The sequence below is a fragment of the Genypterus blacodes genome, unplaced genomic scaffold (assembly GCF_046128005.1).
Source record: "Genypterus blacodes isolate CSIRO-AG114 ecotype Tasmania unplaced genomic scaffold, CSIRO-AGI_Gbla_v1 ptg000037l_1, whole genome shotgun sequence".
NCBI classification, from domain to species: Eukaryota; Metazoa; Chordata; class Actinopteri; order Ophidiiformes; family Ophidiidae; genus Genypterus; species Genypterus blacodes.
In genome coordinates, this window is record NW_027466850.1 from 612,531 (window position 1) to 640,227 (window position 27,697).

Sequence of the window (27,697 nt, forward strand, 5' to 3'; positions counted from 1 at the left end):
TTGTCAAAAGAAGCCAGGAGCAGATTGGAAGCACTGTTAATGAGTCAACTGGCCAAAGGCTTTGGGGGCTGCATGCGCCAAACAACCAGGAGAAATTTAATTACTACACATCACTGCCTCTGGATATTCATGTGAGTGAATAATCACAGACAAACCCACTTGTGACATGGTCCAGCATAAATACATTTGCATGATAATGTCTTGTTGTCTGTTTTTAATCACAGGGACAGTAATTATTCTTCAGGGCTTCTTAACATCACAACCTTGAATGACAAGTATTACATTTTCCATATTTCGGTCGCTCAGCATCTTCACTGTTCCGTGAAGGTTTGAAAGCATTTTAGTGCCAGAGAGACCTGCAATCAATCCTGAATTGATCGACAAAACTGTAATATACAGACAGTTGGCAACAGCAAATATCTGTTATGAATCTTTTGATGTGCAGTTAATGCTTTGTTTTAATCGATAATGAGATGCATTCTCATCTACAAATAAATAATTAAAGCTGATTATATGATCATCACTGCTAAGGCCTTGAAAATCTAATTCCACAACTTTGATGAAAACATTTATTGTGTCGTGCTCCCTGCTTTTGTCGTATGAATATGTTAGTCGTGACTTTGCAGGGAACACTTGATCATTGGAGTGTAATAGCCACAGGCCACAAGCTGTCAGCTGGCAGTTAATTCACCTTGTGGCACAAATCAAACTCTTAACACGTCAGTTTCTCTCCCTTCAAGGTCAGCAGTTGTCCCAGACACTACAAAGTCATCTGCTGTGCTTGAATGCGAGGGAGCTTCTGGTCTGCGTTTGCCTCTCATGAAAGGAAATGTCAGTAAATATAAATGACATTCCCAAAATGCATTGCGCAGTTTGAAAATGCCAACTTTTTAGAATAATTTGAGAGAGGATGACAGCAGCCAGCTTGTTAGCGATCTAGTGTGAGATGTCACTAAGGAGAAGCTGAAAACAACCCAGAGTCACACAGTGATGATAATGTTTTCCAATGGTGTACTTGGATCTGTCATCACAGTATTCTTTTATACTTACGCTTGTCATCCAGAATCCCTCGTCTCCTTATCAACTGAAACGAATGTAGCAACACTGTCATGGATGAGCAACCATGTGAAGTCAGCTGTTGCGAGATACTTATTTTCCATTCTCAGATTTCCTGTTGCGGTGAGAATGAATGCGATTCAATGTTGAGAGCCTGACTTGGTTCATAAAAAGGACAGGAGCATGAGATAAAGCAACTGTGGATTCTTTTCTCATCATTCAACACGGTTTCCTTTCAAAAACAACTGTAAACCAATAACTGATCCTGATCCAAATAAATATAGGGTTTGGATTGTTATTGTGCTGCTCTTTTCTATTGTTGAGAAAATAATCTCTTCATCAAAAAGTAAAAAAACGCTCATTACAAAATCCAATCCAAATCCAAATCAAATATTTATTAACGGTCTGTGATGAAACGATTAATTAAAAATGGTAATTTTAAAGCAGTCATATAACAAGGCATGGATTGTTTTCGATAGTGTTCTTGGCTCAATCGGATGCACCTGTCATCCGTTTTTAAGCTAAATTTGGCACAAAGTTATTCAACCAACAGCTGAGAATGACTTCCTCCTTGCAGAAATTACTGTTAGCGAAATATTGAAATTTTATCATTTTATTTTTAAACCTATTTTCGTTTTATCCGCACAATTGCTCTCTTATTTCTTCATACTTATATCTATTAAAAACAAATTTTATTTTTTTCTCCGCCGCTTCCTCATTTCACTCCCTTCCACAACCGGAAGTTGTCAGATGACGTAACAGAAATCCACAACTCTTCGAGCGGGACTTTGGCGGCTGCTGACCCGCTTTGGACCACTGAAACACTAGTTTGGCAGCGCGTTGTATTACTACTTTTCCTCGCCAACACATCCAGAAATGGCTCTTCAAGTAGAAGAGCTGCTACCTCCGGCACTTGCACCCCTGAAAGTAAGTTGAACAGCTTTGTTTACATGTTACTGCTAACACTGCTCGGTGGCTACCAGTCTGCTGAGCTTGGTCGCCACTACAAAAGAAGCCGCTCACGTAACACGCCGTGATGCTGATTTAAGTATGATGTGATAATAGTAAGCCATAATGCGACAAAGCAGTTTAATCTTCAGTATTCTTCTTCTCTCGTTTAATTACGTTTGGAATTTTCACTTTCTGCTCACCCACAAAACAATCAGCCAGTGTAAGTACATACACACCAGGTTATGTTGGGACACTCCCTGCTATGTAAGCTGTGTCACACACGCCCCCAGCCAGTGATTGAATTTACATGAAGCAAAGCTGAAACATGTCACATACTTAAGATAATGCGTTTAAAGTGACACTCATCTGCAGGATCTGTATTGTACTATAGTTCTATTGAAGTATCAGCTTCTGGATTACAGTACAGTAATCCCTAATAATGACATTACATTACATTACATTACATTACGGGCATTTGGCAGACGCTTTTATCCAAAGCGACTTACATTACAATTGAGGGTTCGGTGCCTTGCTCGGTGCCTTGCTCAGGGGCACCTCGGCAGGGGCTCGAACCGGCAACCCTCCGGTTCCCAAGCGGAAGCACTACCCACTGAGCCACTGCCTCCCCTTGAGACCATAACAACATACATTCTTGTATTTATTTGTTATTCACAGACAACTAACATGATCCCTGTGCTCTTATCTGCAGAATGTCGACGCTTTGCTCCGCTGTCCCATTTGTTTTGATTTCCTCAGCATTTCAATGATGACAAAATGCTCGCACAACTGTAAGTAGAAACTACCCAGGTATTGTGTTTCACTTCATTTCAGAGTGTCTGCATCAGGGCTACAGCTTATAACTACTTGATGAAACGGATGAAAGACAGCTGAGATCCATTCTTACAACATTAAAGTGTGGAAATTATGCAATCGCAAACAAGAGTAAAACCATGGCCTAACATGGAGCTGCTGGTTTAGGTTGTGTCGCTCGGTGGAGACATCTTTAATCGCTAGATGCTACATAATGAGCAGCACAGCCAGCCATACAACAAAGTCAGAAATATTGAAATTGCCAGATTTGATCCCTTGGGGGCAGACGGTGCACCAAACATATAGGATCAACATTTTAATGACTTCATCATTAGACATATTAAAGTAACACAACGCGCTCAAAAATACATTTGAAATAGTACTTGATGGTGAGTTGGTGACGTCATAGCTGCTGGATGGATGAGTTTAGGTTTCTGATGTGATGCTCCTGCTGCATGTGGGCAGTCGAGTCTCCGCTGCTTCACGGATGAAATCAATGCTGCAGAAGTGTGGAGAACATTTCAAATTGTCTGAATTGTTATCAAAATTTTTTTAGAATGCGGTCAAGCAGAAAATGAGTTTGCCCCTGACATTTCACTGTGACACGTGGGAAGCTGCAGTCTGGTTCACCTCCTCTTGGATGTCGGGTGTAGAATTGCACTCATCGAGTCAACATGTTGCTCAGGACAACAAGGCTCAACATCTAGACCTCCAGCAGACTCATTGTTTTGTTTCTGCATCTATTTGATAATGTTCCTATCAGCTCACTTTGCATGTGTTTCAATATGACATTGTTTTGAATCTTGTCTTTGTGTTTGATTTGACAGTTTGCTCTCTCTGCATCAGGAAGTTTCTCTCCTATAAGTTGCAGTGTCCAGTTTGCAATTTGGTAAGTATCTGTGTTTTAATGTGAATTTACAATTTACTGCACATCATTGCGGGCATCGCCTCATCATCCAATGACAGATTTGCAGTTCCTATTCTCTTCCATCCAGTTTTTATATCAGAAAGGTGGCTGGCTGAAGGTATTTCATCTGTTTTACGGTTTCTCTTCTTTCTTTCTCTTGCAGCAAGTCACAGAGCAAGATCTAAGAACCAACCGCTTACTGGACGAGTTGGTGGTGAACTTTCAAGCTGCAAGGTAACCATGACATTACAGATAAGAAGTTAATCTGACACGGATGGCCTTGGTTAATTTTTGATGAATTGTTTACAATTTCCAGCATGTACTAGTTTGAAATCACGACGACCCCGATCATGCTTTGGCCACACACACACACCAGATATCCAATTTTCATAGTGTTAATTGTCTCGAGTGCGAGCGTGGAGTGAATTCCTAACATGAAGCCCACCCACAGCATGTGTATACCAGTCATTTATATGTTAATTCTACTGATTTTAACTTCTTTCGCCTGCAGAAACAGACTAATAGAACTATAGACTAGCACATCAGAATGTAAGACTTACATCCGTATAAACTTCTCCGCCTTAAATCCAATACATCTCCCCTTTATACCAACATCAGTCTGAGCACCGAGGGGAATTAACTAATGCTGCGGCGATTTCAGGGGATGGTTCTGTTATTGACCATATTAGAGTTTGTCTTCCAGTGGACGATTTCCCTTTCCCTTCATTTGACCAACGTCAGAGCTCATAATACGCCTCCTAGTAATCCTACCCACAAATTACAGCTTTTCTCTAAATTAAATGGGGATTTTGTTTTTCGTGGGATAAGGTCACACAAAGTTGCTCCTGGTTCCTCATCCCGTGTTTACGTCTGCGGTGAGGCTCCGGGCCACGTTTTTCTTCATTTCAGTCGGATATATGCATGTGCACTTATGTCCAGAGATGATCTAAAGGGATTTCCATATGATTTCAAGTTTCTGTATTTTTGATTTGGGATCAAGTGGACGCTGCAGCTCCATAGATAAAACACACACACACACACACACACACACACACACACACACACACACACACACACACACACACACACACACACACACACACACACACACACACACACACACACACACACACACACACACACACACACACACACACACACACACACACACACACACACACACTGTTCCAGGCTGCTTTAGGGGGAAACGGAATGACATAAACACTGACAATAACAAGGAAATTGCCCCATGGCCCTGGGATCAAACTGTGTAATGTATCTCTGCTGCCTGACTCGCTCTTCCTCCTGCTTTGTGTGAAAAGAGCGGACAACACCACCTTCGTCAGCCCAACTCTTAATGTGAAAGGTGACAGTTGTGTGTTTTTGCTCGTCCTGTTCCAGAAATAGGGAATGTGTGTTTGTGAATGCAGATTTCTGCCTGATCACATTGTTGTTGGAGGGTCTCTTGTAATCTCAAGTCTGGATCAGTTGATGCAAATCATCCTTCCACACCATCTCTGCTTTATTTACAACAAAAGCACCGGCATCCCTGACAAATGAATAAATTAAAATTAAAATCCTCCGAGGTACCCGGGCTGAGTCATGGGAGCCGATGATGTCATCTCTGAGTAGCGCTTATCAGTCAGTCAGTCAGCCAGCCAGTCAGCCAGTCAGTCGCTCCTTTCCATCAATCACGGCGGTGTTATCGGCGCCGTGAAAAGTCTCCCTTCAGACCGCAGGGACCTTCTGATTGTCATCGTTGGTGCGAATGAGTAGCGCCGCCGTTTCATTTCCTGTTTTCTGACACGGAGCCGGTGAAGAATGGGGTTCCTTCAGAGGTGACCGTGGCATTAAATGATGTTTTATTTTGGAGGAGTAGCCCAGTCACCACCTCAGTGTTCCCTCGCCTCCCCTCTTATCGTCTGGCTAATTTTTTGAAAGTTGCCCCAAGATTTTGAGTCGTTCTTTCCTCTCTCCATTTTCAAACGTGGACTTCAATCATTCAACTTTTCTCGTCTTTTAAGGTTTATCCTCAGAATGAACATATTACAGTTCTGAAATCCCTGCAGCGTCTTTACTTTACAAGCTTACAACCCAGGCAGTCCTCACTATTCCATCTTATTTATCACTCATTCACACTCATATTCAACATAATGGGACACATTAAGTGAAGTTCATTATTTTGTATATTTAAAGAAAAAAGTACTGATTCCCCGTTGGCTCATACTGGGTCCTGCAGATCCGTGGGCCCGGATGATTAATGAGCTTTCAAAACAGGAATCACACACTCAGCGTTTATGCCCTCGTACATTATTGCGCTCTAACATCGTTTTTCCCCCTCTAACTTCGTGTAGCGCTTAAAACGAACACATCATTTTTTTGTCAATCTGTGTGTCCTTCTGCCTCTGTGAACCGAACTGTTAATAGTTAAAAATTGTGGCGGGGCGGTTTGCTGCAGTCACACTGAGAATCTGTTTCATTCATAACTCAGAAGGACCTGAGCCATTCATTATAAATAACCAAAGGCCCCTTCCTGCCACTGAATAATATATTATGGATACCGTCAGATTGGATTTTAATGGAGGTTTCCGTCCCCTTTCATTAGAGTTTGAGCCGTGCCAAAGCAACTTTTTTTGGGGGGATGTTAGCAGGGATATCGGTCAGTTTTCACTCGGCCTCTTTAACTCACACATACAGACGTAGACTGTGTTTTCAATCAGTCAGCTCGGTAGTGATAGCAGGAACTACGGGCTCCTGTTTTACCAATATACTCGGCGCTTTCATCACCTCACATTGTGCTTCATTTTTAAGTCGACTGTGGGTAAAAATGAATCCTCTTCATTAGCTACAGGGTGTCTGTCTAGAGAAGTGACAGCAGAAGGAAATCTCATATGAAGTACTTTGTCATAAATGGTTCAAGAGGTTCAGAATGACTTTTAGTCTGTCATGCCTCGGAGACGAGACGATTACACTGATCTAAATGAAATCTCTCTGGGTTTTTTGTTCCCTGATGTTTGTCCATCTGCACGTCTCCAGAAAAGTTTGCATTGCAGATTGTTTTCCTCAGGAATGTTTTTCTCCTCTGGTGTTTATATTTAACTCTGAAAAAAGAAGACGCTTTACTTCCCTTGAAACCTGCGCGGTGACCCCTGTTTCCACCTGGTCAGCAGCATTTCAGAGAGCGCACCCAGCCTTTATTAGTTTCTGCCGCTCTCTGTGGTCTGCTCTGAACTTTTGATACACTACAAACTGCTTTATAAGCTTTTGGATTTGAAGTTTTGAGGCAGGACTTCAAATCATAGAGATGCAATAGAGTCAGAATGACTAGAAACTCCAGATGTTTGTGCATACGGAGGGCTGTGAGATACCAGTGTGACCTCTACTTCTACCTGCAGCTACAGTGGCATGTCAGTTTGCCAATGTTTCATGGATTTTGGTGTATTGTAGAGTCTTTACTGTCAAAGTTAGACATTTCTATTAGATTAAAGCTCAACGCTGTAGTATTTGTAGGCTGTACTCTGTTTCGGTCCCTTTTCAGGAGTAGTTTGCATTTATTTTGTGTGCCCCCTGTTCAATATTCAACAAGTAGGGTCTTAAAAAAGAACTTGATAAAAAACACAATAAAAATAAATCTAGTGGAAGGAAGAGCGCTTCCCTCCGACATCATCATCATCATCCCCCGCTGCATCTTAACCTGGAGACTGAGCAGCCTTCTGCCACAACTTTATAGGGTCGCAAAGGTGGTGTTTCCACCTCATATCTCTGCATAGGGGCTGTGTGACTGTGTGAGTGTGTGTGTACGTACACGCACTACTGGGGACAGTGAGGACAAATAAAAAAGTTTTAAATATGGAAAGCAGGGCATCACACACCCCATTGGTTCCATTTTATGGCCTTGTAATGGCCTCGCTTGCAGTTTGTTTGCTTTCCACATTTCCAAGACTGTAGCCAAGGTGCACACACACTTTCTCTCACTCAGCAGAAAAGGCCGAGAGATAATTGAGGAAGTACGGTGTGACGACAAAGCGCTTACAATTCTGCTGGGCGGTACTTATCTGCAAATAACACGTCTCTTTGAGGGGACCTGTGTGTCACTTCCTGTAATGTGCTGTAATTATATGAGGAAACTTATTGTATGTAGATCTATTTGTTGCTGTATCTGAAAAGGAAAGTCCCTGCGTGTATCCGGATGTGTCAAATCCAAAATCATATCATGTCCACATTCATATTCTCATGTTTGCATTCCTTCTCTCTGTGTCTTTGTCCAGGAACCAGTTGTCCAAAGCAAATTTGGACACGCCTCCAAAGACCCCAGCCTCAGCCGTCAAATGTAAGAGTCCCATAGAGAGGAGCCAGAAGTGTAACTCTGTTTTGAGTCACTATTTCCAAAAGAAGCCCAAAACATCCCCGTCTAAAGATACACGGCGGCATAGCTCCGTTGTGCAGCGGGCCAAAATAGAGATGACGCCGCGCACCCACAGTGCAAACAGGGCTGACCTACATTTGCAGTCTGCTCAGCCTCCTCTGGCTGTGAAAGAAGAGCCGATGGATGAGGAGGAGGAGGCAGAGGTGGAGGCAGGTACCCGGGGCCCGACAGCAGGCGAGCGGGGAAGCGCCGTTTCATCCCCGCCGTCACGACAGTGCAAGTCTGAGCCTTCGTCACCGTCTGAAGACATGAAGCCTGTAGTCAAAGGTGAAGCCAAATGCCGCCGTTATCCACAAAAGTTTCAGGTTCATTTTTGTAGCTTAAAGAATCTAGTCTGTAAAAAGCACGACGCCACTTATTTTGCACGTTTCAGCCTCACTAATAATTTAATTGCGTTAAAGATTATCATTAACAAAGGCCATTTCCCCAAAGTATCCATTAAGTTTTCCCATTGTTTCCTCCCCTCCAGGCAGACCTTGGCCACCGATCACTTCACTGTGTTATGACAATGAAGTTGCTGAGACGTAAATTTAGCTCCAGCCGGGAAATGAACAGCCAATGAATGAATCCTTGTGTCGAGGAATGTTAAGTGTACAAGATCTATAATTAATTGGTGTTAGTAAGTGTAAGCAAAACTGCTGCTGCTGCGGGCCTTCATCCAAGGGAATGTTATACTTTTACTATCGCCATTATGGTTTGTTGTTTTCAGACAATTTGTGCCATTAATCCAATTATAATGTGGCGTTAGCTGTTTGTCTCCCAGGTTCCAAGCACGATATCAATAAGAATATCTAATCATATCTCCTCTGTGTGTCTGTGTGTGTGTGTGTGTTGCAGTTGAATGCCCTGTGTGTTCTGTCGGTGTCTCCCAGCATTTTATCAATAAGCATCTGGACACTTGTCTGAGCAGTGGAGAGAAGAAGGACAGTCTGAGGAGGTACAGGACTCTTCTCTTTACTAACTACATCATTTCATTAGGATGAAAAAACCCAAACCCACTCGCTTGCATGTGTTGATGCACGGATCTGAAAAAATGTGTAGATTTGCTTTTGCCTTGAACACTTTTACAAAAAGCCAATTTAGCAGGGCACAGTTAGAAAGCATTACTTTCTATAATAACCCTTTTATCTTCTATAAGGTGAACAGCACACATGAACGCCTTCACTAATTGCAATGAAACTACAGACAAAGCCAGGTGTTGTGCAGTGGTTCTGTGAGATAGATGAAGTGCTGTCATTCCTCTCTGATCGCTCTGGCTAATGAGACCAGCGTCTGCACACACACTAGTTGATTTCAGAGACGCAGAGAAAGCTCCCCAGCAGCCTTAACCTGGTAATGTGAGGTCATTACTGCAGTGGAAATAAATGCCTCGTCTGTTCTCTTCCAGCTCCCTGGGCAGCGGGAGACGTCCAATGGGGAAGTTGGTGTACAACCTGCTCTCCCTGCAGGAGCTGAAGCGGAGGCTGAAAGGCTGCAGCCTCTCGTTGCAGGGCTCTCGAGACCAGCTGATCAAAAGACACCAGGAGTTTGTCCACATCTACAACGCCCAGTGTGACTCACTCAACCCCCGAACCGGTGAGGGCCCTTTCCTACACTCTGGGGATACTATTAAATATGACATATCTAGGTCGTAGGTGAGAGATTAAGCGGAGTGTGTGTTCATTAGAGTGAAGAAAAGCCGCAGACAAATCTGTACCATTTAGCCGTTTTCATATATCAAATCAACATCAAAATTCACAAACAGGGCAATGTTTTTAGAATGATTCCTCTGCTATTTGCCACAGCTGAAGATATCGCCAAAGAGGTCGAGGGCAACGAGAAGATCAGGAACCAACTGCAGGCTAAATCCAAACCTGTGAGTATTAAACTGCCAAATGTGAATTGCTTTATGAATCCTGTTACTTTTTCCTCGGAAGCATTTCAAATTTATGAGCTCTGCGACCGCATTGGGACTACCCTGAACAGACACGCTTACCTCCCCTTGAAATATGTTCCAGGTCATGGTCTTCTCGAAGAATCAGCCCGAGGAGGAGATCGACACTATACACTCAAATTATAGTAAGTGACGTTCTCCGGGACGCTTTCGCCTTTGATGTGTCGACACTTTGGGGTCAGACCGCGTTGGATAGTTGCGAGGGGGAAACATCTGTGGGGTGTAACAATGTCTTTTAAGTTTAAACACATACAAAACAATTGAAAGAAGTAGCGGTTCAGTGCAAAAACAGGCCTGGTCTAGGATTATCAGTGTAGTGGCTTGACAGCAGTTGCAAATCTGAATCTTTTAAATCTCTAGAGCTTTGCACTTTCTTTGTAGATATGCTTCCTTTTACAAGGAGTTGAACCACTTCATCAGGCAAAGATTCCATATTTTCATCCTTCACAGTAGCTGAATTAGATTGGTCTTAAAGTGATAAACACCCACACCTGTTTCCCACCGCAGCACTCTGGATAGTTTGATGCTGCCATGCGTTTTACTGCTCTTTGTCTTTTATCGCCCCAATTTGTCCTCCTGTCAAACGCTCCAGACACACACATCTGTACGACTTGTCTTCTTTCCATGATGTTCATTGTGGAAAATCACTCTACTATCCACGCTACCTGCTATCCACGTTTCCCTTCCTGCAATTCTTTGACCATCTGTTGCCAAAAGAGAAAGTGGAGCGTGTCGCAGTAGCCATAAAAAATGTAAACAGCAAGAGAACCTTGAAGATCTGCAGACTCTCTAGGTCAATCAGATCAACAACTTCCAAACAACCTTCTAATTGTTTTTTCTCAGACATCAAGGGCGGCTAAAAGTAGAACACAGCGGTGCGCGGTGGCCTGCTGCCTCGGTCTGGGTCAGGCTACAGGGCACATGAAGGATGGAGCAGACACACTGGGCCTCTCTATGTGTGTGTGGATTCTCTGTTAATTACTATTGATGATGCAGTAAATCAGCCCAAAACTCCCATCAATCACAGATTCAGCCCGTCGCCAATAGTTCAATAGTTGTCTCATTGCCCCGCCCCGCGCTACAGTGAGTGAGCGGGAATTAGAGACAGAACATTAAACTGATGAAGCGTTTCCACAGAGGCAGGGATTGAAGCCTTTGCAAATATGTTTTGTAGTCCCAGTCTCTCTCTCCCCCCCCACGCCCCCCCTCTAAGAGCAGGGGTCAAACCAGGTCAGCCGTGTTTGGAAAACATGCTCCGAAGTCATGTTAACACGGTAGAACGAGAGATGAGAAATATTTGGGGGAAATTACTCGGTGTCGCCAACTTCAAAATGAGGCTGAAAAAATGGAGGTGACTCACAGGAGGTGGGGTTCTAAAAATAGCTCCACTGCTGCGATAACCTCTTGATTTATCAGTGGAGGATATGGATGACTCACTCTGCCACCATGGGAAATGTTGAATGTGCCGACTGGAAGGTGAACACTACACACACAAACAGAACAAAATGCTTGACATCCAGGGCGCTAAGCCTCGTTTTACTGTGATAAATAATCTTGTTTATCGGCACAATCTGTAACCAGACGTGACTTATACAATATGAACTGTAGGGCTCCATGTAATGTCATCAGTCCACTCACAGAGATCAGGGTCTTCTCTCAGTAGAAGGTAGAACAAGAAAATGAGCTTTTGTTTTAGTACACGGCCCATATTAAAGGGGGCGGGGCTTGGTTTCCTATTGAAATATCTCCACATCCAAATCAATAAGACGGTATCATTATTGTAAATATCAATAATTCACCACAAAGGTCACGCATCATTTAGTTCAACACAGGAGAATCCTTACCTACCCGGGTGTTTACATTGTAAAACTGCTTTGTATCTTGGTTGTAGTGGCACGAGTGTGTGGCTAAGAAGCTTAAGTGTTATCTCCGCTGTGGCGTCGCTCTCTTTACTTTCAACCTCAAGTGTGAATGAAAACAATCCGGCCGGCAGTCAATCATCATGCCCGACCCGTAGCAGACGTTACACAAGCCGGGGATGACATTGCAATTATAGCCTCAGGTGCTGAAGGCCATGGAAAAACTTAATCATCATCGGCCCTCTGTTGTGAATACAAAACAGACTTTTCAATGTCACACTTGTATTCGATTGTCGAGCGCATAAGTCAAGTCCACAATCTGTCACACACCGAAATGAATGCAAAGTTATACATTAAAAGTCTTAAGCACTTGTTTAAAAAGTACTCCTCTCTCCTAATGTTAGCTGAAAGGCAGGACTCGGGCCATATTGAACCTTTCTGTGCAATTCCAAATAAGCAAAAAGCAGCAGGCATCAAGCAGAGTGAGTTATGTTCTGTGTGTGTGTGTGTGTGTGTGTGTGTGTGTGTGTGTGTGTGTGTGTGCGCACCTTCAGACCGCTGCTTTCACTGTTCCAGCTTCCTTTGCTCACGACTCTACGACTTTGAAAAGTAGAGATGTACCCTCTGAAATGTATAGAATAAGAGGCTATAAAAGAGCAACCAGTGTGTGCTCTGGTTGAATTAGGCTTGACAGCTACTTCATAGACTGTCTGATTGCAAAATAGCAGACTGGACCTTTCAATGCAACTCCCAGGGGAGACATTTAAATCTCAAAGCAAACGTTCAATGCTATATTAGACCGTAATGATTTACTACTGATAACAATCCCTGCTCTTTGTTTCAGTCAATCACAGACTTAAATTGATAGTATATACTGTGTGTGTATATATATATTTAGTACTTATGACGTTTTGAACCGTCACTGGCAGCAATTAACCCCTGTCTCCCCTCTGCCTGCCTTCATTAACACACAGCCCATAATGCCATTCCTATAATGTCCTGACTCTGCACATCTGTTTGGAGACTCAAAGGTATTTAAATAGGTTCACATAACCCTTGAATCAATATTAATCTGTCACAACCACGCACACGTGTCATTTTCAAGTATTCATTTGACTTCTATGTCGATGGAATGACCTCATGCATTAGCAGGGAGTAATGAATCTGCATCCATTATAACATATAATGCATGTGTTGTACCCCAGCTAAGTGGAGGGTGTGAAACAGAAAGATAACGCCACACAGCAGCTCCACAAACACACTCTTAGTTCTGTTTTCTTTTAAAGGAACCTAGATCAGTGTGCATTGTCTGCTGTTGACAGATGAATTGGGGGATATTAGCGCAGGGAAGCTATCTGGATATGCTCAGCTTGTTGGGGACCAATTGTTCCGGAGACTTCCAATGGTTACAGACAATGAGAATGTGAGGATAATCGTGGATAGTTGGAGGCTCTCCTCTGCTCATTTCCTAAGAGATTCAGTAGGGCCATCACATGCGTTGAAAGGCTTTTTACTGATAGCATCCCGACCCAGCAGGCTGTGCTGCAGTGAAGGAGAGGAGGAGTGAAATCCTTCCTCTGTGACCTCTCACCATTATTGGTTAAATCCTCCAATAACTCACTCCTCCGTGCTGCCCGTCATCCCACATTTCTTTCTCTTTGTGTCTGCCCCAAGTGTGTAATTCAAAACAGTCAACATTGAAGCAGTAGAAGCACATTTAGCCTTTTATAGCTGCAGTGAGTCTTGTGAATAGCAGTGAATAAGATTCAATTAGCTCTGCACACATTGGCATCGCAATTTACACTTCAGTCTGCTGTGCTTTGCCTTTTTTTGGGTCGTTCCATAGGTTATCATCTATAAGTGACAGCCCTGACATGTTAGAATACGGCCCCTTCATGTCACAGTAAACATTTTGCATGTCCCTCGATGTTTTTTCTGCTGTGGGGGGAAATTGAACATTTCTTGTTGTTTTTCAGGGAAAAAGCACAGCACCGACTTTTCCCGCCTTGTGGCCCAGGTCAGGGGTCGCCTCAACACCAGCAGGCACACCCGGATCAAACAGGAAGTCACCGACAACGAGGACGACGCCCATAAAACACACTCCACAGGTATAAAACACACAGCTGCTGTCAGAGGAGCACATATAACTCTTTAATAGTTTTTTGTAATAGTTTGTGATAGAGATACATGTTTGTGCTTCTGTAGATCAACTCCCACAGTCCAACAGCTGCTTATCGGTAAAGTTAGAGGACACAGATTCGTCGCCGTCAGCTGAAGTCATTTCAATATGGTCCAGCCCAGCTCACAGTGACGTGTCCATCAGCAGGTGAGTCAGAGACACACACATCACATCCTTCACCCCTTCACTGTTGGACGGCCAGCTGGTAGACGCTCCATCCTGACTGCGATCATTAAACACTGTCACGGTCACAATGAGAAGACGTTCACCTCTCTGCCCTCGTGATTTTGAAAGTGTACGTGTGTGTGTGTGTGTGTGTGTGTGTGTGTGTGTGTGTGTGTATGTGATAAAGCCCCAAACCTGTAGCGTCCTCTGTTGTCAGTTGCATAAAGAGAATTGCGGGACCCTGAAGAACTGACATCAATCTGTCAGTCGACTCAAAGCCACTGAAGTTCCGCTCAGCCAAACTCCACAGTGACACCAGGCTGACGTGAATCACGCTGTACTTCACTGGCAACACACACTGGAGCCAATCACAATGAATAATGGAATGTGCTTTTCTCAGTACAGTACACACACATTATACAAAGACATATAAAAGGTAAAATCGCAACATAGAGGCTGTGTGTCAGTAAGAGTTTGTGATAATTCCCTTCCTGTTTCTTCTAATAAGTATATTCCAGATGAAATGCACAGGTTATGTTAACTTGTGTGTGTGTCACAAATTGCACTGATTTCAATCTCTGTTCAGAAACGTCTGTGGCTGTTGAGATTAGAAATGTGGAACAATCAATCACAAGGGTTTCCTCTGCACACACACTGCACCAAAAACAAACGGCCTTCAGACATCCACTCGTTGTTTATTCCTCTTTCCAGAAAAGGCAGAGCGTATTTCTTCTTGTATGGCCACAGAGAGAGTCCCTGCTGTGGCACAATAAGAGTGAAGAGAAAGAAAGGAGAGGAATAGAAATGCTGAAAGATGGGCAAAGCTCGTGTTGTATAAAAACAACAGATAAATACTGCTGCACAGCATCAAAGCCCAGGTTTGCACAGAACGTCTCTGTTTTCTGACATTTCAGAAGCAACTGTGTCAGCCAGAGAGGCGGATAGTCAGCATGCACGTATACTCACACTGTGTGTTCACGGTGATGCAGCAGGTGTGAACACGGCCCATGTTTCTCTAACACAACAGCAGAAGTCTATGGAACTGTTATGAAATCTCACCTAGTAGAATGTATTCATTGTAACAAATGAAACAATCCTGTTCACTAATTATAAAAGGGGCAGAAGTTGTGATCCTATCAAAGGCCTATAAATGTTTTAGAGGTTTCCTGCTGTTTTTTGATGAAGCGAGTGCTCAAAGAGGAAAAAAGAAAGAAAATGTCACCACTTTTTTAATCAGCTGGTGGATTCAAAGGAGGACAGACTGCAGAGGCCAGGTTGTTGCTGATGGAATACATCTTCCAGTGACTCGTCAAAGTGAGACGGGAGTATTAAACCGTCCCTCGCAGGGTGTCCTACACACACTCTTATCTCAGGAGCTAAAGCCAATGCAAGTGGATTGAGTGGACAGTGGAGTTGTCCTTGGTTTCAAAGTGCTTTCGGACGAACCGTCCTGTAGTTTTCCCACTCAGAAAGTCGTCTCAGCAGGAGGCTTTGCCACTCTGAACTCGGGACTCTGGCTTCTTATTTCCTTGACGGTGGACTCAATAGTCTTGAGACAAATATTGAGCGAGAATTATACTAGTTACTGCAGGAGGGATCATGAAATGCAACACGGATCCCTTGGCGTCTTAACGGACCAATTAACGGCCTGATGTACAGCGTGTGTAGAGCAGAGTTGCTGTGCTCTGCGAGTACTCGCTCCCCGAGAAAGACTAAAAGCTTTTCCACTCTCCAAGGCCAGCTGTGCTCGCCTGCCATTTTTATGAGTTCCCAAAGTTTTGTGTTTGTTGTCTTGGCTGCTGATGTTTGCTGGATGGGGTAGAAATGTAGTCTGAACTTATTATTATTTATAACACTTATTTAGTTATATTGTTGGAATAAGAACACCTTAATCTTATCTTAGTTATACCTTTGCACCCATAGAGTGAAGTTCCAGTGACAGCAGCCTGGCCTCACATTAAGCACCAGCATCAGTCGAGTCCTTTGAATTCCAAAGCAACCTCACCGTCCCTGTGGCAATTTTGTTTCTTTAAATATACATTGTTTCAGATCTTTAATAACTTATTTTTCAGTGATTTTTAGAAAATAGCCAAAAGTGCACACATCCAATCCCAGGCTCATTTTACCCAGGCTATAAATGTGGAGCTGCTTGGGAGCCTTTGTGTTTGTAGAAGCTGCAGGGCAGAGCTGCACATCCTCCTGAAACTTCTGTCTAACTTTCTCTGCTGTCACGGTCGAGTGTTCCTTCGAATCTAATTAATTTTTACCTGCATTTCCCTCGCGTGTGTCAGCGATCAATAAAACTGACAACTAAGCCCACTCAGATGATTAATCGGATTAGTTTTGCCACGTTGTGCTCTGACCCCTCTGCTCCTCAGTCATGAAGTGTCAGAGAGAATCGGATGGCGTGTTCAGCGTGTGGATCTGAGATGTGCGGCGGCGGCGGCTCATTACCATGACGCCCACCTGGTGCACCCCCTCACAACAACACGTCAGTAACGTCACGCCGCTCCCCCTAATTAACGTCAGAGGAGCTTTGTGAATGAGCTTCAGTTATTCCTGCTGCATAATTAACACGGAGCAGAGTATTATTGATATTATTACTCTAATGAATTCCCCCCACAGCGGCTTCTAATTATCTGGATAAACATCACATTACTCTAACCAACAAATGAATGGGATCACTGATTCCTGCTCGGTTCCTCCCTCTCCTCCGGGAGGAAGCAGAGGGTGGGGGGGAGCAGGTGGGTGCACCCAAACGAAGCGCTGTCTCTGTGTGTGCTAAACAAATGATAAGAAGCTGAAGTGTGATATAATGTAGGCTCACCTCTCCTGTTCTAAGCTTCTCTACTTAATGATCCGTGGTGGAGAAGTTGATTGGTGACATCTGGTCAATCTTTAAAGCCTCTGTGACTCCGGTAAAGACCTAGCGTAATTACCCAGCATGCAGAGCACCATTAGCTGGCTGGGTGTTTTGATGTGTACTGGATCAGAGACCTCAACCAGATCCTCAGTAACTCATGAAACACACAGATCTACTCTTATTTATGCACTTAATACCATTTGGATTGATTTTTGTTGGTGTAACCCCTATTCCACAGGTTATTCACAGGAACAGGAGTCTGAATCTCATTTGTTATTCATCTACACAGTGTTTATCCACCATGTGAAGCCTCTGACATCACTGACACACCCACCTGTCATCCTCATTTATCCCGGCTTGTCAACAAAGGAAAAGTTAGCGGAGATGCGACATAAAACCCAAAACGCGAGGCGGACGTTGCTAGGAGATCACGGCTTATTACTCATGACCTATAGCGGCGCTGGTAACGGAAGAATTGCGCGGCCATAAACGGTGCTGGAGGAGCTTTAGCAACCTGCTGATAAATACTGCAGCAAAGCCAATTAGTCAGCGACTGAGTGGCTTTTTGCTCGATCCACAAATTTGATCTCGACACAAAAGCCCATTAATGAGTGACACAAACAAGGCCTGTTTGAGTGTGTGTGTGTGTGCGTGTTTAAAGCATAGAGAGAACGTGACTGGCTCATTACTTACTATAGATAATATCGTCATGCCAACAAGTTGTTTAGTACAAACGCCCACCCAATGCTGCGGCTATATCAGAACTATTCTATCTATTGTTTTCTCCCTCCCAAGAGGATTTTGTATGTGGGGAAATGTTGAGCCACAGTACAAAACTGTAATTCACACAATATTCCATGAAAGACTAATTCCCCGGAATTCAACAGAAGCGTTCGATGGGACTCAAAGGACTCCCACTCGTCTTCTGGGAGCATGATTCACGATGTCAATCTGCGGCCTGACTCATCAATTTTCTCTGGAAGGACATTACCGCCACCGTGCTCGGTTGTAGACGGGAACTTCCTCATTCTCTTCGCTCTTTCAAACGCATTCCCCAACCTCCGGGGGTCTCGGCTAGTTGCGGGCTCCTCTGTCGCCTCCCTTGTTGTTGCTGGTGCTCGCTCGCCCAGCTTGATGTATATTAAAACTTTTGAAAGCCTTTCCTGGAGTGCGGCGTGGGACCTGTCACATTTTATTGGCCCCATAAATCGCGTCCTCTAAAATGAATAACCTGTCATATCGTCTAGAGTTCCTTTCCATCTATGGAATACATGTTATAGTTCTTTCTCTGGGCATATTGTTTTTAACACAGCGCCTGCTTCTCTCCGGTTCGGCCGCACGCTGAGAGCGCCGCTGATGAACGAGTGTTGCACACGCAGCCGCATACGGCGAAAGATAACCGGGGTGTTTTGTGTTTCCTCTGAATTTACACCCGCTGTCTGCCTGTGTGTGTGTGTCTGTACTACAGGGGGGGGGAACACTTTCTGTTTTCTGTTAGTTCAAATCTCACTGATGCTTCGGTCTCGCCAAAAGGTGAAAGCACAGATGGATGGCACGGCTTTGGGCTTTGAACCCTGGATGAATTCACTCACACACACACACACACACACACACACACACACACACACACACACACACACACACACACACACACACACACACACACACACACACACACACACACACACACACACACACACACACACACACACACAGCTCGAGGTCAGCTCAGTGGAAATTTGCAGGACTCTTTTCACAGTTAAGGTTAAGGTTTTGTGTATTGTTCCTGCATTTCTTATCCCTTATTTGTAAAGTGAAACTTTCCAGCTCCAGTACCTTTGCATTTAGGCCTGACGCTTGGCTTTCTAAACTGTCTGCAGTGTCACCAGGGGGCTCTGTTATTGTGCCGGGTGGCAGTTGGGTGTAATCGAGCTCTTCCTTATGATGTCCCACCTGAGTGGCGACGCTCGATTAGAATGCAGCAGCCAGGCGAGCCAACTTTCTTGCCTCGATCGCTTCCAAAATAGTTTTTCTTGGACTTGAGTCTGTTTTCCTCCCCCCCCAGCAAAGTATTCCACATTATGCCCCGGCAGTGTAGTTCATGGCACTCGCTACCTCACCCTGACCTCATCATGCATATTTTGACAGCTATTTGAGTGTGTTGCGGGGCTCTTCTCATTTGCAGCCTGGCTTTACTCTCAGCTCCTCTGCTTTAGGGTCAGGAGCTTTGTGTTTATTTATTTTTCAGATTGTTGCATAACTTATAATTAGAGGTAAGAAAAAGGAATGCACAACAATACAACATCAGAGACATGCCACCATAACATCATCATCTTCTTGTATCTGTGAGTGTTCAGATGAGCAGGTTTGTAGTTTAAGCCTAAATCTGCTTTAATATCAAACGAACCTTGTAACTAATTCATTTCGGAATCGTTAAAACATCAAACCGGTCAGGGCACGTAACACACCAGCGTGAGGCGGTTGTTATTATCTGTGTCATCCTTAGAGATGTCACCCAGCCTGTTTCCAGGGCAGTGGCTCCCATTGGAACTGAAATGTAACAAGGACTCTTTTATTATGGTAATGGGAATGTTGTTGCTTGTGGATAGTTGCGATAAACTGTTGCTGATGGCGTTGTGACTCTCTCTCCTCTTTTCCTGTCTCTCACAGCTCTATCTCAGACATCTTTGGTCCAGAGACTTCCATAGGCACTGAGTAAGTCACAACAATCGTGTGTGTGTGTGTGTGTGTGTGTGTGTGTGTGTGTGTGTGTGTGTGTGTGTGTGTGTGTGTGTGTGTGTGTGTGTGTGTGTGTGTGTGTGTGTGTGTGTGTGTGTGTGTGTGTGTGTGTGTGTGTGTGTGTGTGTGTGTGTGTGTGTCTCTCTCTCTATACATGTTTTTATACCAATATTCCCCGCTTTCATTCGCCATCCCAGCTGACCGCAGGTTTGGATTGATGTCCATCTCATCTCTTAACACACTCGTGTCAGAACTGCTGGGATTCGTGCAGCTACATAAATTCCATTGACATTGACGTGCCAGCTGCAGCACATACACACAGTGTAACCAGTGAAGGGTGAAGTACCTTTGAAGACATGAGTAAATGTCAGTCCATATCAAAGCTCGGGCTAAAATGAATTTGTTAGAAGTCAAATTCAGAAGTGGTTAAGTTGCTGATGTAATTCTTATCTACTCAGTATTTGTTCGGAGTAAGTCTCTTTGCTGGTTGTGGCATTTATACCTTCAGATACGTCTTTGTGCGTCTCTATATGGGGACAATCACTCAAATGAAACTATTTCTGTGTTTTATTATGGAGAAGATGAGCTGTAAAACTTTATATTCTCAACACACAAACTGCTGCAAGAGTATGAGGCAATCACACATCGATGAAAGCAACTGAAGAGGAACGTTAGAGGCGAGAAAAGGAAGAAATATCTGACGTGGATTATAATGTCAACGTTCCACTCTGCGGGTTCTGTTTCAACTTCCCATTTCACATGAGAAAGTATTCACTCAGCTTAAAAGGCAGGATGAACTCAAAGTGATGCACCAGAAACTTTGGGTCAGCTATTTAACAGAACTAGTACTAACCAACCTTCAATCAATTCAAGCACAGTTTACAAAACAAACCATATTTTGTAACAAACCTGTGTGACACCAGAAGAAGCAGGTCACAGGTATATGTGTTGTCTTGGATATGTAGTGGTGTAAAAGTCATTATTTTCCAAACTTCAGGTCCTCCACTTGGAAGTAGCCCCACTTGGGCTACTTGTTTTAAACCTAAGCCAAAGCCCTTCAGAAACATTCAAACCCTCTGTAGCTGTCAATATATCATTTGGTCAAGTCCTTCCATCTCACATCTGAAGCTTCATCCTCAGAGATAGAGGTGACATTGACATTTCTGTCGTATTTCTCTTTAAAAATGTGATCAAAATGAAATCACAGTCAAGAGAAAAGCTGAAAAGGTCTCAGCAGAGTTGAGCAACACTTTTACCTTAACAAGCCACGAGTGTCGTTTGATGGTTTGATCTCCAGCCAATAAGAGAGGCTTTTGATCTCGTTGTCGATGATGTGACACCGTAACATCTGAGTTTGTGTAGTCAAGACAGAAAATGAGTGTTATTAAAGATGTATATATACACACATTAAGCACAGCGGAGTTTCCTGTGGTCCGACAGCACGGGCAGCCTCACAAACCTGTTGTCGTAGGTTTAACGCAGCTTTTCAAGTGGATATTGTGACTTAAGCTAGGAGAGTTGATTATTGTGTTAACATGACGGATCCCTTTCCCCACTGAGACCAGTAATGTCGTGCTTTCCCTGCAGAAACTTTGGCAGATTCACCTTTCAGAGGCAGCAACATGTCACTGCTAAACGGGTTACTCCTAATTTGATCAAATTGCGCTGTTGGGCAGAAAGGAGAGTTATGTTATGAATAAATCTGAGGGTCCGGGCGAGGGGGGGAGTGGGGCTCACATGGTGGGCTAGCATTATAGCCGGACCGAATACTCCCACAACAAATTGAAGTTGTTATTGATATTGAGGTTTTGTTTGATATTGTGCAGCCTCCTCCGCCCCCAAGCACTTTTCCTTTCAATGGTTTGTCAACTTGGGTGGCAGGAAGACATTATTGTGATTCGTGAGGGTTGTGAAAAGAGTTTTATCTCCGTTCATCCAGCCTTTGTCTGCCTATGGGAAAGACGGGTGAGATGAAAGATGAAATGTTTATCTGACTGCCGGCTTACTAAAAGTCGATCAACCCGTCCCCCAATAGCTTGTGGGGTTCTGACCCAAATTCCAAGGTGAAGGAATTTTGTTTTGGCTGGTCCATATAGACCTGAGAGGGCCTTGTCATTGGCTGGAGGGTAACCTACATCGGTAGTATAAACAGCTGAACCAATCCCTTCATGTGAAGCCTAAATTGGTTCCACATGCAGGGCACCGGGGTTTAAGGGCTCCCATCGGGCGTCTGAACCTTGTTATCTGAACGTTCCTCTCTGAGGAAGAGTTTCAGGATGCCATTCCTACTTTCCCCCATCCACGCTGCTTCTCCCTTGGAGGTGAACGGCCACATCAATCTCACAGTGTCTAATTTGTATCCCAGGTGATCAAGTCGTGGGCGCTGTAAGGTAATACTGCACTCTGAACTACTGCTGTCACCCCAATTTGTACTTAACATCCTCTCACTCCCACTCCTAGTGAGCGGGTTATTGGACATGAGCGCTGTAGGGGGTGCAAACGTTATTTATTAAGGTATAATAGGGCTATAGCATTACACTGACATAACCCCTCTCCCCTGTGAGCACCAAAAATCTATGAGAAGTTATTGTGCGGGGAGGCAGTGAGCCCGGTTACAGATGTCTAATCTCGGGGCGCTATCTTTACTCTTTGTTTTTCTTAATAACTTTAAAATCACAAGCAGATAATTTTATTGGAAACACAAGCTGAAACCTATACCTACCACAAACCTAATATTGTAGTTCCATAAATGAAAATGAAACAAAAAGCTGTTATTTTTGCAATTAAATTTCAATCACCTAAGGAAATACTGTTGAAATGGAAACAAAATCTATTTCATTTTCTTTCTCTCCTTTTTGAACCCGGAGTTCTGCTTTATATATCATACATGTATGTAACACGCTACAGCACAGGCAGGCAGTAAAGCTGCTGTGGTCAGAGCAGGCAGCAGAGACTGAATCTGGGATGACTTGCAGATTGAAATACCTTCCTGGGGCACTGCTGTCCCAATGGTTTTATTAAGGGTTTGTTGTTAATTATAAGAATTCGTTCCCTCAATTGCCATCAGATAGACTTGTCCTTCTGAAACAGTCATTTGAAGCTAAGCAAAGTTTAATGAAATCCCGAAAGTAGGAATTAAAGCGCTGAATGACTCCAAGTCCAGTTTGATGAGTCCATTACTCGACACAGGATCATTGTAGTCCGGCTTTTTAATTTAATAACTTCCGATTATAGAACCTCAAGTCTCTCCTGCATCTTTTTGATTATAATTCTACAAACCAAAGCCACTTTTTCAGTCCGTACAGCCACCAGGGAACAGCCCCCTCTTTAGTACCTCACACAGATCACAGCCCCTGAATATGCACAGCGCCCTCTACGGTCCATTTTAATGGAGTTTTAAAGCTCTTGTGGTCTCTTTCACCGACGGCTTGTTTTATCAGCAGCGTGCCCTCATTTTTAACAGGTCACAGTCTAACGGAGCTGCATGAGGCCTACAGGACTTCAGCCAGGAAGACATTTTCACTTTGATTTAACAAGTCTAAGCTCCCCTGATAATTAAGCCGTTATGACATTGCACCTCTGGGAATAATAACTTGTTAATTTTCTGTGTAAAAGTGAGGAGACGTGTAGTTATTTTGGAAGTGTTTTTGGACCTTTCTGACTCGGGGGAAACACTTTGCTCCGGCTAAGTTGCTCAGGGAATGTCACACAAAAAGAGAGTGTTCAGATGAATCGCCCCCCATACGTCTCTTCAGCATGATTGCATCTTTGGGAATGTGTATTATCGTCACCATCTACGCTTCATTCGTAAATTAAAGAGGTATTCAGTGTTGATAGGTAGCGACAACTGCACTTTTCACCTTTTACCCCTTATCTATCTAAAATGGCTGAAGTCAAAATAACTATTTTTGGCACATTCCTGATCTGAAGATAACTATGACTTATTTCCTCTGCGAACAATTATCAAGAGAGTAAGGAAGTAGGGGAAGTTCAAGAGGACACTGGATATGTTGCTGTGCACGTTGAAACTTTGATGGTAATGACATTCTGGCACTAAGCTCAGGTTTGTCTAATGTCACGTTCATGTCATAACGGGCTGGAAGCTGCCATACGTTGACTTTGGTGCACTCAGAGGAATAGATACAGTGGAGATGTTGTGATTGATTTACTGAAGCATGTAATTCATTGGCCTACAGTCACAACGAACGTCATCACCTAACGGTTACCTCCGACCATATTTGGATACATTCTCTTATATTTTACAGTTTGATATCTGTGCTTCTCTTATACGAGATTTCCCATTTGTGCTTTCTTAGAGACACGGCGGCGGCGACCTCCAGCCACAAGCGATCGCACAGCTCCAGGCGGGGCGGCGGCGCTGCTTCACCTCCCATCCTGGGCAAACGGCGGCGTAAGACATAAGGAGTGATGAAGGAGAGAGAGAGACAGACATGTTGCCTGAAACACATCTATAGTAATGCACTTTTGAGGTACTTTTAAGGGCATTTACGATGTGAATTACACGCACATCCCTGTCACATGACATTTCCCTCTGTTAGATTGATGTGTTACGACTTAAGGTGTTACAGTTTGGATAGATATTTCATCTTTTAAGCGAATATAGTTCATTTTCCCTGGAGAAGCTTGCACCCGTCAGTATTTACAAAACAAATCTGCTCACTTGTGTTTGTGGGACTATGACATCATCATGTGAATTAGTTTTTCACCGTGTTAAAGATTTTCGTTCCATTTTGCACAGTTTTAGCACAAACCCTGCACTATGAAAGCCGCTGCGCCCGCTCCTCCCCCCCGAGCCGCTCCCACCTTTTTATTTCAACCGCAAGTGTTAACGCTGTAACCAGACATGATTTCTTCACAATTTCATCATTTGTTCATTCACCTTCAGTTTGGATGTTGATCAGTGGTAAATGAATCGGAAAAGAAGAGAAGAAGAGAAACGGTTGTTAGGATTACATACGATACATCTGGGCATGTTAGGATGTGTAACACCTACTGTATATGTGTAACTGCATTAAGTAATAAAACTGAATCTAAAGTGCAATATGGAATTTGTAAGCAGTTTTTGCATTCATGTAAACACCCCCGAGTTTAGAGAATTCATTGTGATACTTTCCAGCTCTCACTGTCCGGCTGGTGGAGTTATATACATTTATAAATCCAGGTGGATGTTGAGATTTCCGTCTGGCTGACCTACATTCTTCATCCTCAACAATTCCTCTCAAATTCCACTCACATGACTCTCCTGTCCTCTGCTCTTCCACATGTGCCGGTGACTTGTGAGTGAATTTGACCGTTTTGTTTGACAGAGAAGTAACTGTTGTCATTTAAACTAAACAAAACTCCCATCTCTGATTAGAACCTGGGTCAGACGGGCGGATGTAAACACTTTAAGAAGAGGAGGTGTTGTTTGTGTGTGTGTGTGTGTGTGTGTATGTATGGGAGAGTGAGCAGGAGCACTTTGGGGAGCTGACCTTGATTGAAAACAGATCTCTGCCTGGAGCCTCTGGACGGAAACACGGTGCTTCTGACTCGGGTCGTCTCTTTCCCCCCCAGAGACGAATCAGTGACACGCTGACGGACACCGCTGGACCTTATCGACGTGCGGTACGTGCTCCTTCTCCCTCTAATCCCATTGCATCCTTGTGTCCTCTCTCTATACAATAGCGTGAAGCAAGTTCTATACGTTGTAATTGGCAGAGGGTTACCGCTGCTTGAATCCCCCACGAGAGCTCCTGATCCCTGCTTTGATTCTGTAACCAATGAAGCAGGCAGTTTGATCATTGATTCCACACACAGAGCAGATCCCTGGAGACTCTTTTCACATGGAACCACTGTCAGCGTATTTGTCTGAATGGAAACATTGAAAGGAATATGTCTGACCTTCACAACAAAAGGTGAAACAAAGATTGCAAACCTCTAATCCTTTGTAATTCAATTATTACCCCCTGTTTAGATCTCTTTGAGTCGCAAGAGCACTGTTGTTTGTGCAGTGACAGTATCCACGGTAACCTTCCTGACCCACTATGGAAGGATAACCGGTGTTGATGTCATGGTGAGTGAACAGCCAGGAGGGAATACTGCAAAAGATAAATGAAGGGACAAGCCGGTGTCTTGGAATGTCTCGGACACTCCGGGCCTGTGGGGGCACGAGGAGGCGGCGGTGAGAAAGGCTCACGACTGGAGAAGAGAGCAGTTGGCAGAATTTGACGTTTTTATTTTTTTCTGCTATTTTCCTGCCCAGCACTTTTTACTGTCTAACAACGGGATGTTTGCTCCGACTACTGTGGGGAAATATCAGAAGTAGAGACGCAACAGTTCACAGAGGGAGAGAGGAGGAGAGGGGGAGGGGGGTGCGTAAAGAACACAAAGAGCCTGATTATGTGTTAATCCTAGCAAGATGTTGTTTTTGCTCTCCAAACGCTGCTTCGAATGAAACACACTGGGGCCTTGAGTGTCGGAATCCGGTGCAGCGTGCGTTTCTTTGTCCTCAGTCACAGCTGTCACCGTGCACAGCCCCTTCTCTTCAGGAACACAATCCACGGGTATTTAATAATTACAAAACAAACCAGAAAAAAATCAATGCTGTCACTGGTGAGGATTTCAATGTCAACCGTATGTCCTCCTCTTCTGAAGCGAGCCGCTCCGGTGTGAGACGATCCTCCCCAGCTTCTTACCGGATGTCGCCTTCTTTGTTTACACTCCCAAACAAGCCAACTGAAGTGAGAGAAGAAGTAGAAAAAGGAACCTCAATACTTCCTTTATTGGTGGAGAACTAACACTCCAACTTGCAACCTTTGATAACATCATAGGATATAAAGAAGGACCTGCGGTTTCTAAGGTGACCGGCGGGGGTGACATGGACGCAGATTCGTGACAAAATCAAATTGAAAAGAAACCAGAAATGTGAGCAAAGCATGACTCATAACACCACATGGTAAAGAACGCTGCTGAAATAATGAACTGTGTTGACGTGTGATAAAGCGTCTGAAGATTAAAATCAGCTGAAGGAATCATCAGTCACCTTGTTTGGACGTGGGTTGTAAAGAAATACTTGAATCCTCCGGTCAGATGCCAGGTCCAGGGAATTGGAAAAAGAAGCTCACAAATGACTCTGTGATGTATTTATTGCTGCGGTGCTTTGCAAAACACAACCCAGGAGGCATCAGTCACCGTCGTCACGGCGACAGGCTGTGCAGGTACATCAGGGTTGTGCAGTTCACACTGAGACGGCGTAGCATCAAGGATGTCGATATAAAGCCCGGAAGGAAGGAAGGACTCCTGCTGTGTGTTTGGGCTGGAGAAGAAAAAAAAGACTGATTTTTGCTCTTAAATTGCGACAAAGATGAAGAAAAAAAAAACGTTTCTTTGTAGTTTTCTTATATTTCAGTTTAGCCTGGAGGGGGAGGCAGTAATGGAATTCCACTACAGGAACAAATGGGGCAGAAACATGGAAACCTTATGTGTTGCTGAGATTTGCAAAAGGCTAAAATATTCATCATCTCCCGGCCAATCATTTATTAAAACAACACAGGGCATGTTTGTCCTCTGCAGAGGTATGTTTACATTTGTACGGAGTCTAACTTTCTCTCCCTTCTCTCTCCGGCTGTGACTGTTCTGCATATAGAACACGGACCAGGAGACACAGTGGGTGAAGATAAAGAAGAATTCAACCTTACTCTGGGCGATCTGTTTACATTCCTGTCCTACTTCCTGTCTTTTTTTCCATCCATCTAGCTGATACTCTAGGAAGACTGGATGTTCCAGCTCGTGCTGACTTTGGACGACACC

At 43.9% G+C, this 27,697-nt stretch overlaps 1 protein-coding gene across 2 annotated transcripts; it reads left to right on the top strand.

Annotated features, from left to right (window-relative positions):
* Window positions 1–1,823: 1,823 nt before the first annotated feature.
* Window positions 1,824–24,938, top strand: rad18 (RAD18 E3 ubiquitin protein ligase). Of its 2 annotated transcripts, XM_076147447.1 has the most exons (13): window positions 1,824–1,983; window positions 2,717–2,795; window positions 3,645–3,706; window positions 3,888–3,958; window positions 7,993–8,417; window positions 8,988–9,087; window positions 9,538–9,725; window positions 9,935–10,005; window positions 10,148–10,208; window positions 13,919–14,050; window positions 14,148–14,268; window positions 19,820–19,864; window positions 24,205–24,938. In XM_076147447.1, exons 1-13 carry the CDS (start codon window positions 1,933–1,935, stop codon window positions 24,308–24,310), a joined length of 1,512 nt encoding a protein of 503 aa, XP_076003562.1. In that variant the 5' UTR covers window positions 1,824–1,932; the 3' UTR covers window positions 24,311–24,938. The 2 variants fall into 2 exon arrangements, with proteins under 2 accessions (XP_076003562.1, XP_076003564.1); XM_076147449.1 differs by lacking the exon at window positions 19,820–19,864.
* The last annotated feature ends 2,759 nt before the right edge of the window (window positions 24,939–27,697 follow it).

What these genes read in the sequence shown, in the direction of transcription:
- rad18 (XM_076147447.1), top strand. Translation starts at nt 1,933, where the DNA reads ATGGCTCTTCAAGTAGAAGAGCTGCTACCTCCGGCACTTGCACCCCTG. An exon ending in CTCACTCAACCCCCGAACCG is followed by an intron (nt 9,726 to 9,934) that starts GTGAGGGCCCTT and finishes TATTTGCCACAG; the next exon opens with CTGAAGATATCGCCAAAGAG. An exon ending in TGCAGGCTAAATCCAAACCT is followed by an intron (nt 10,006 to 10,147) that starts GTGAGTATTAAA and finishes AATATGTTCCAG; the next exon opens with GTCATGGTCTTCTCGAAGAA.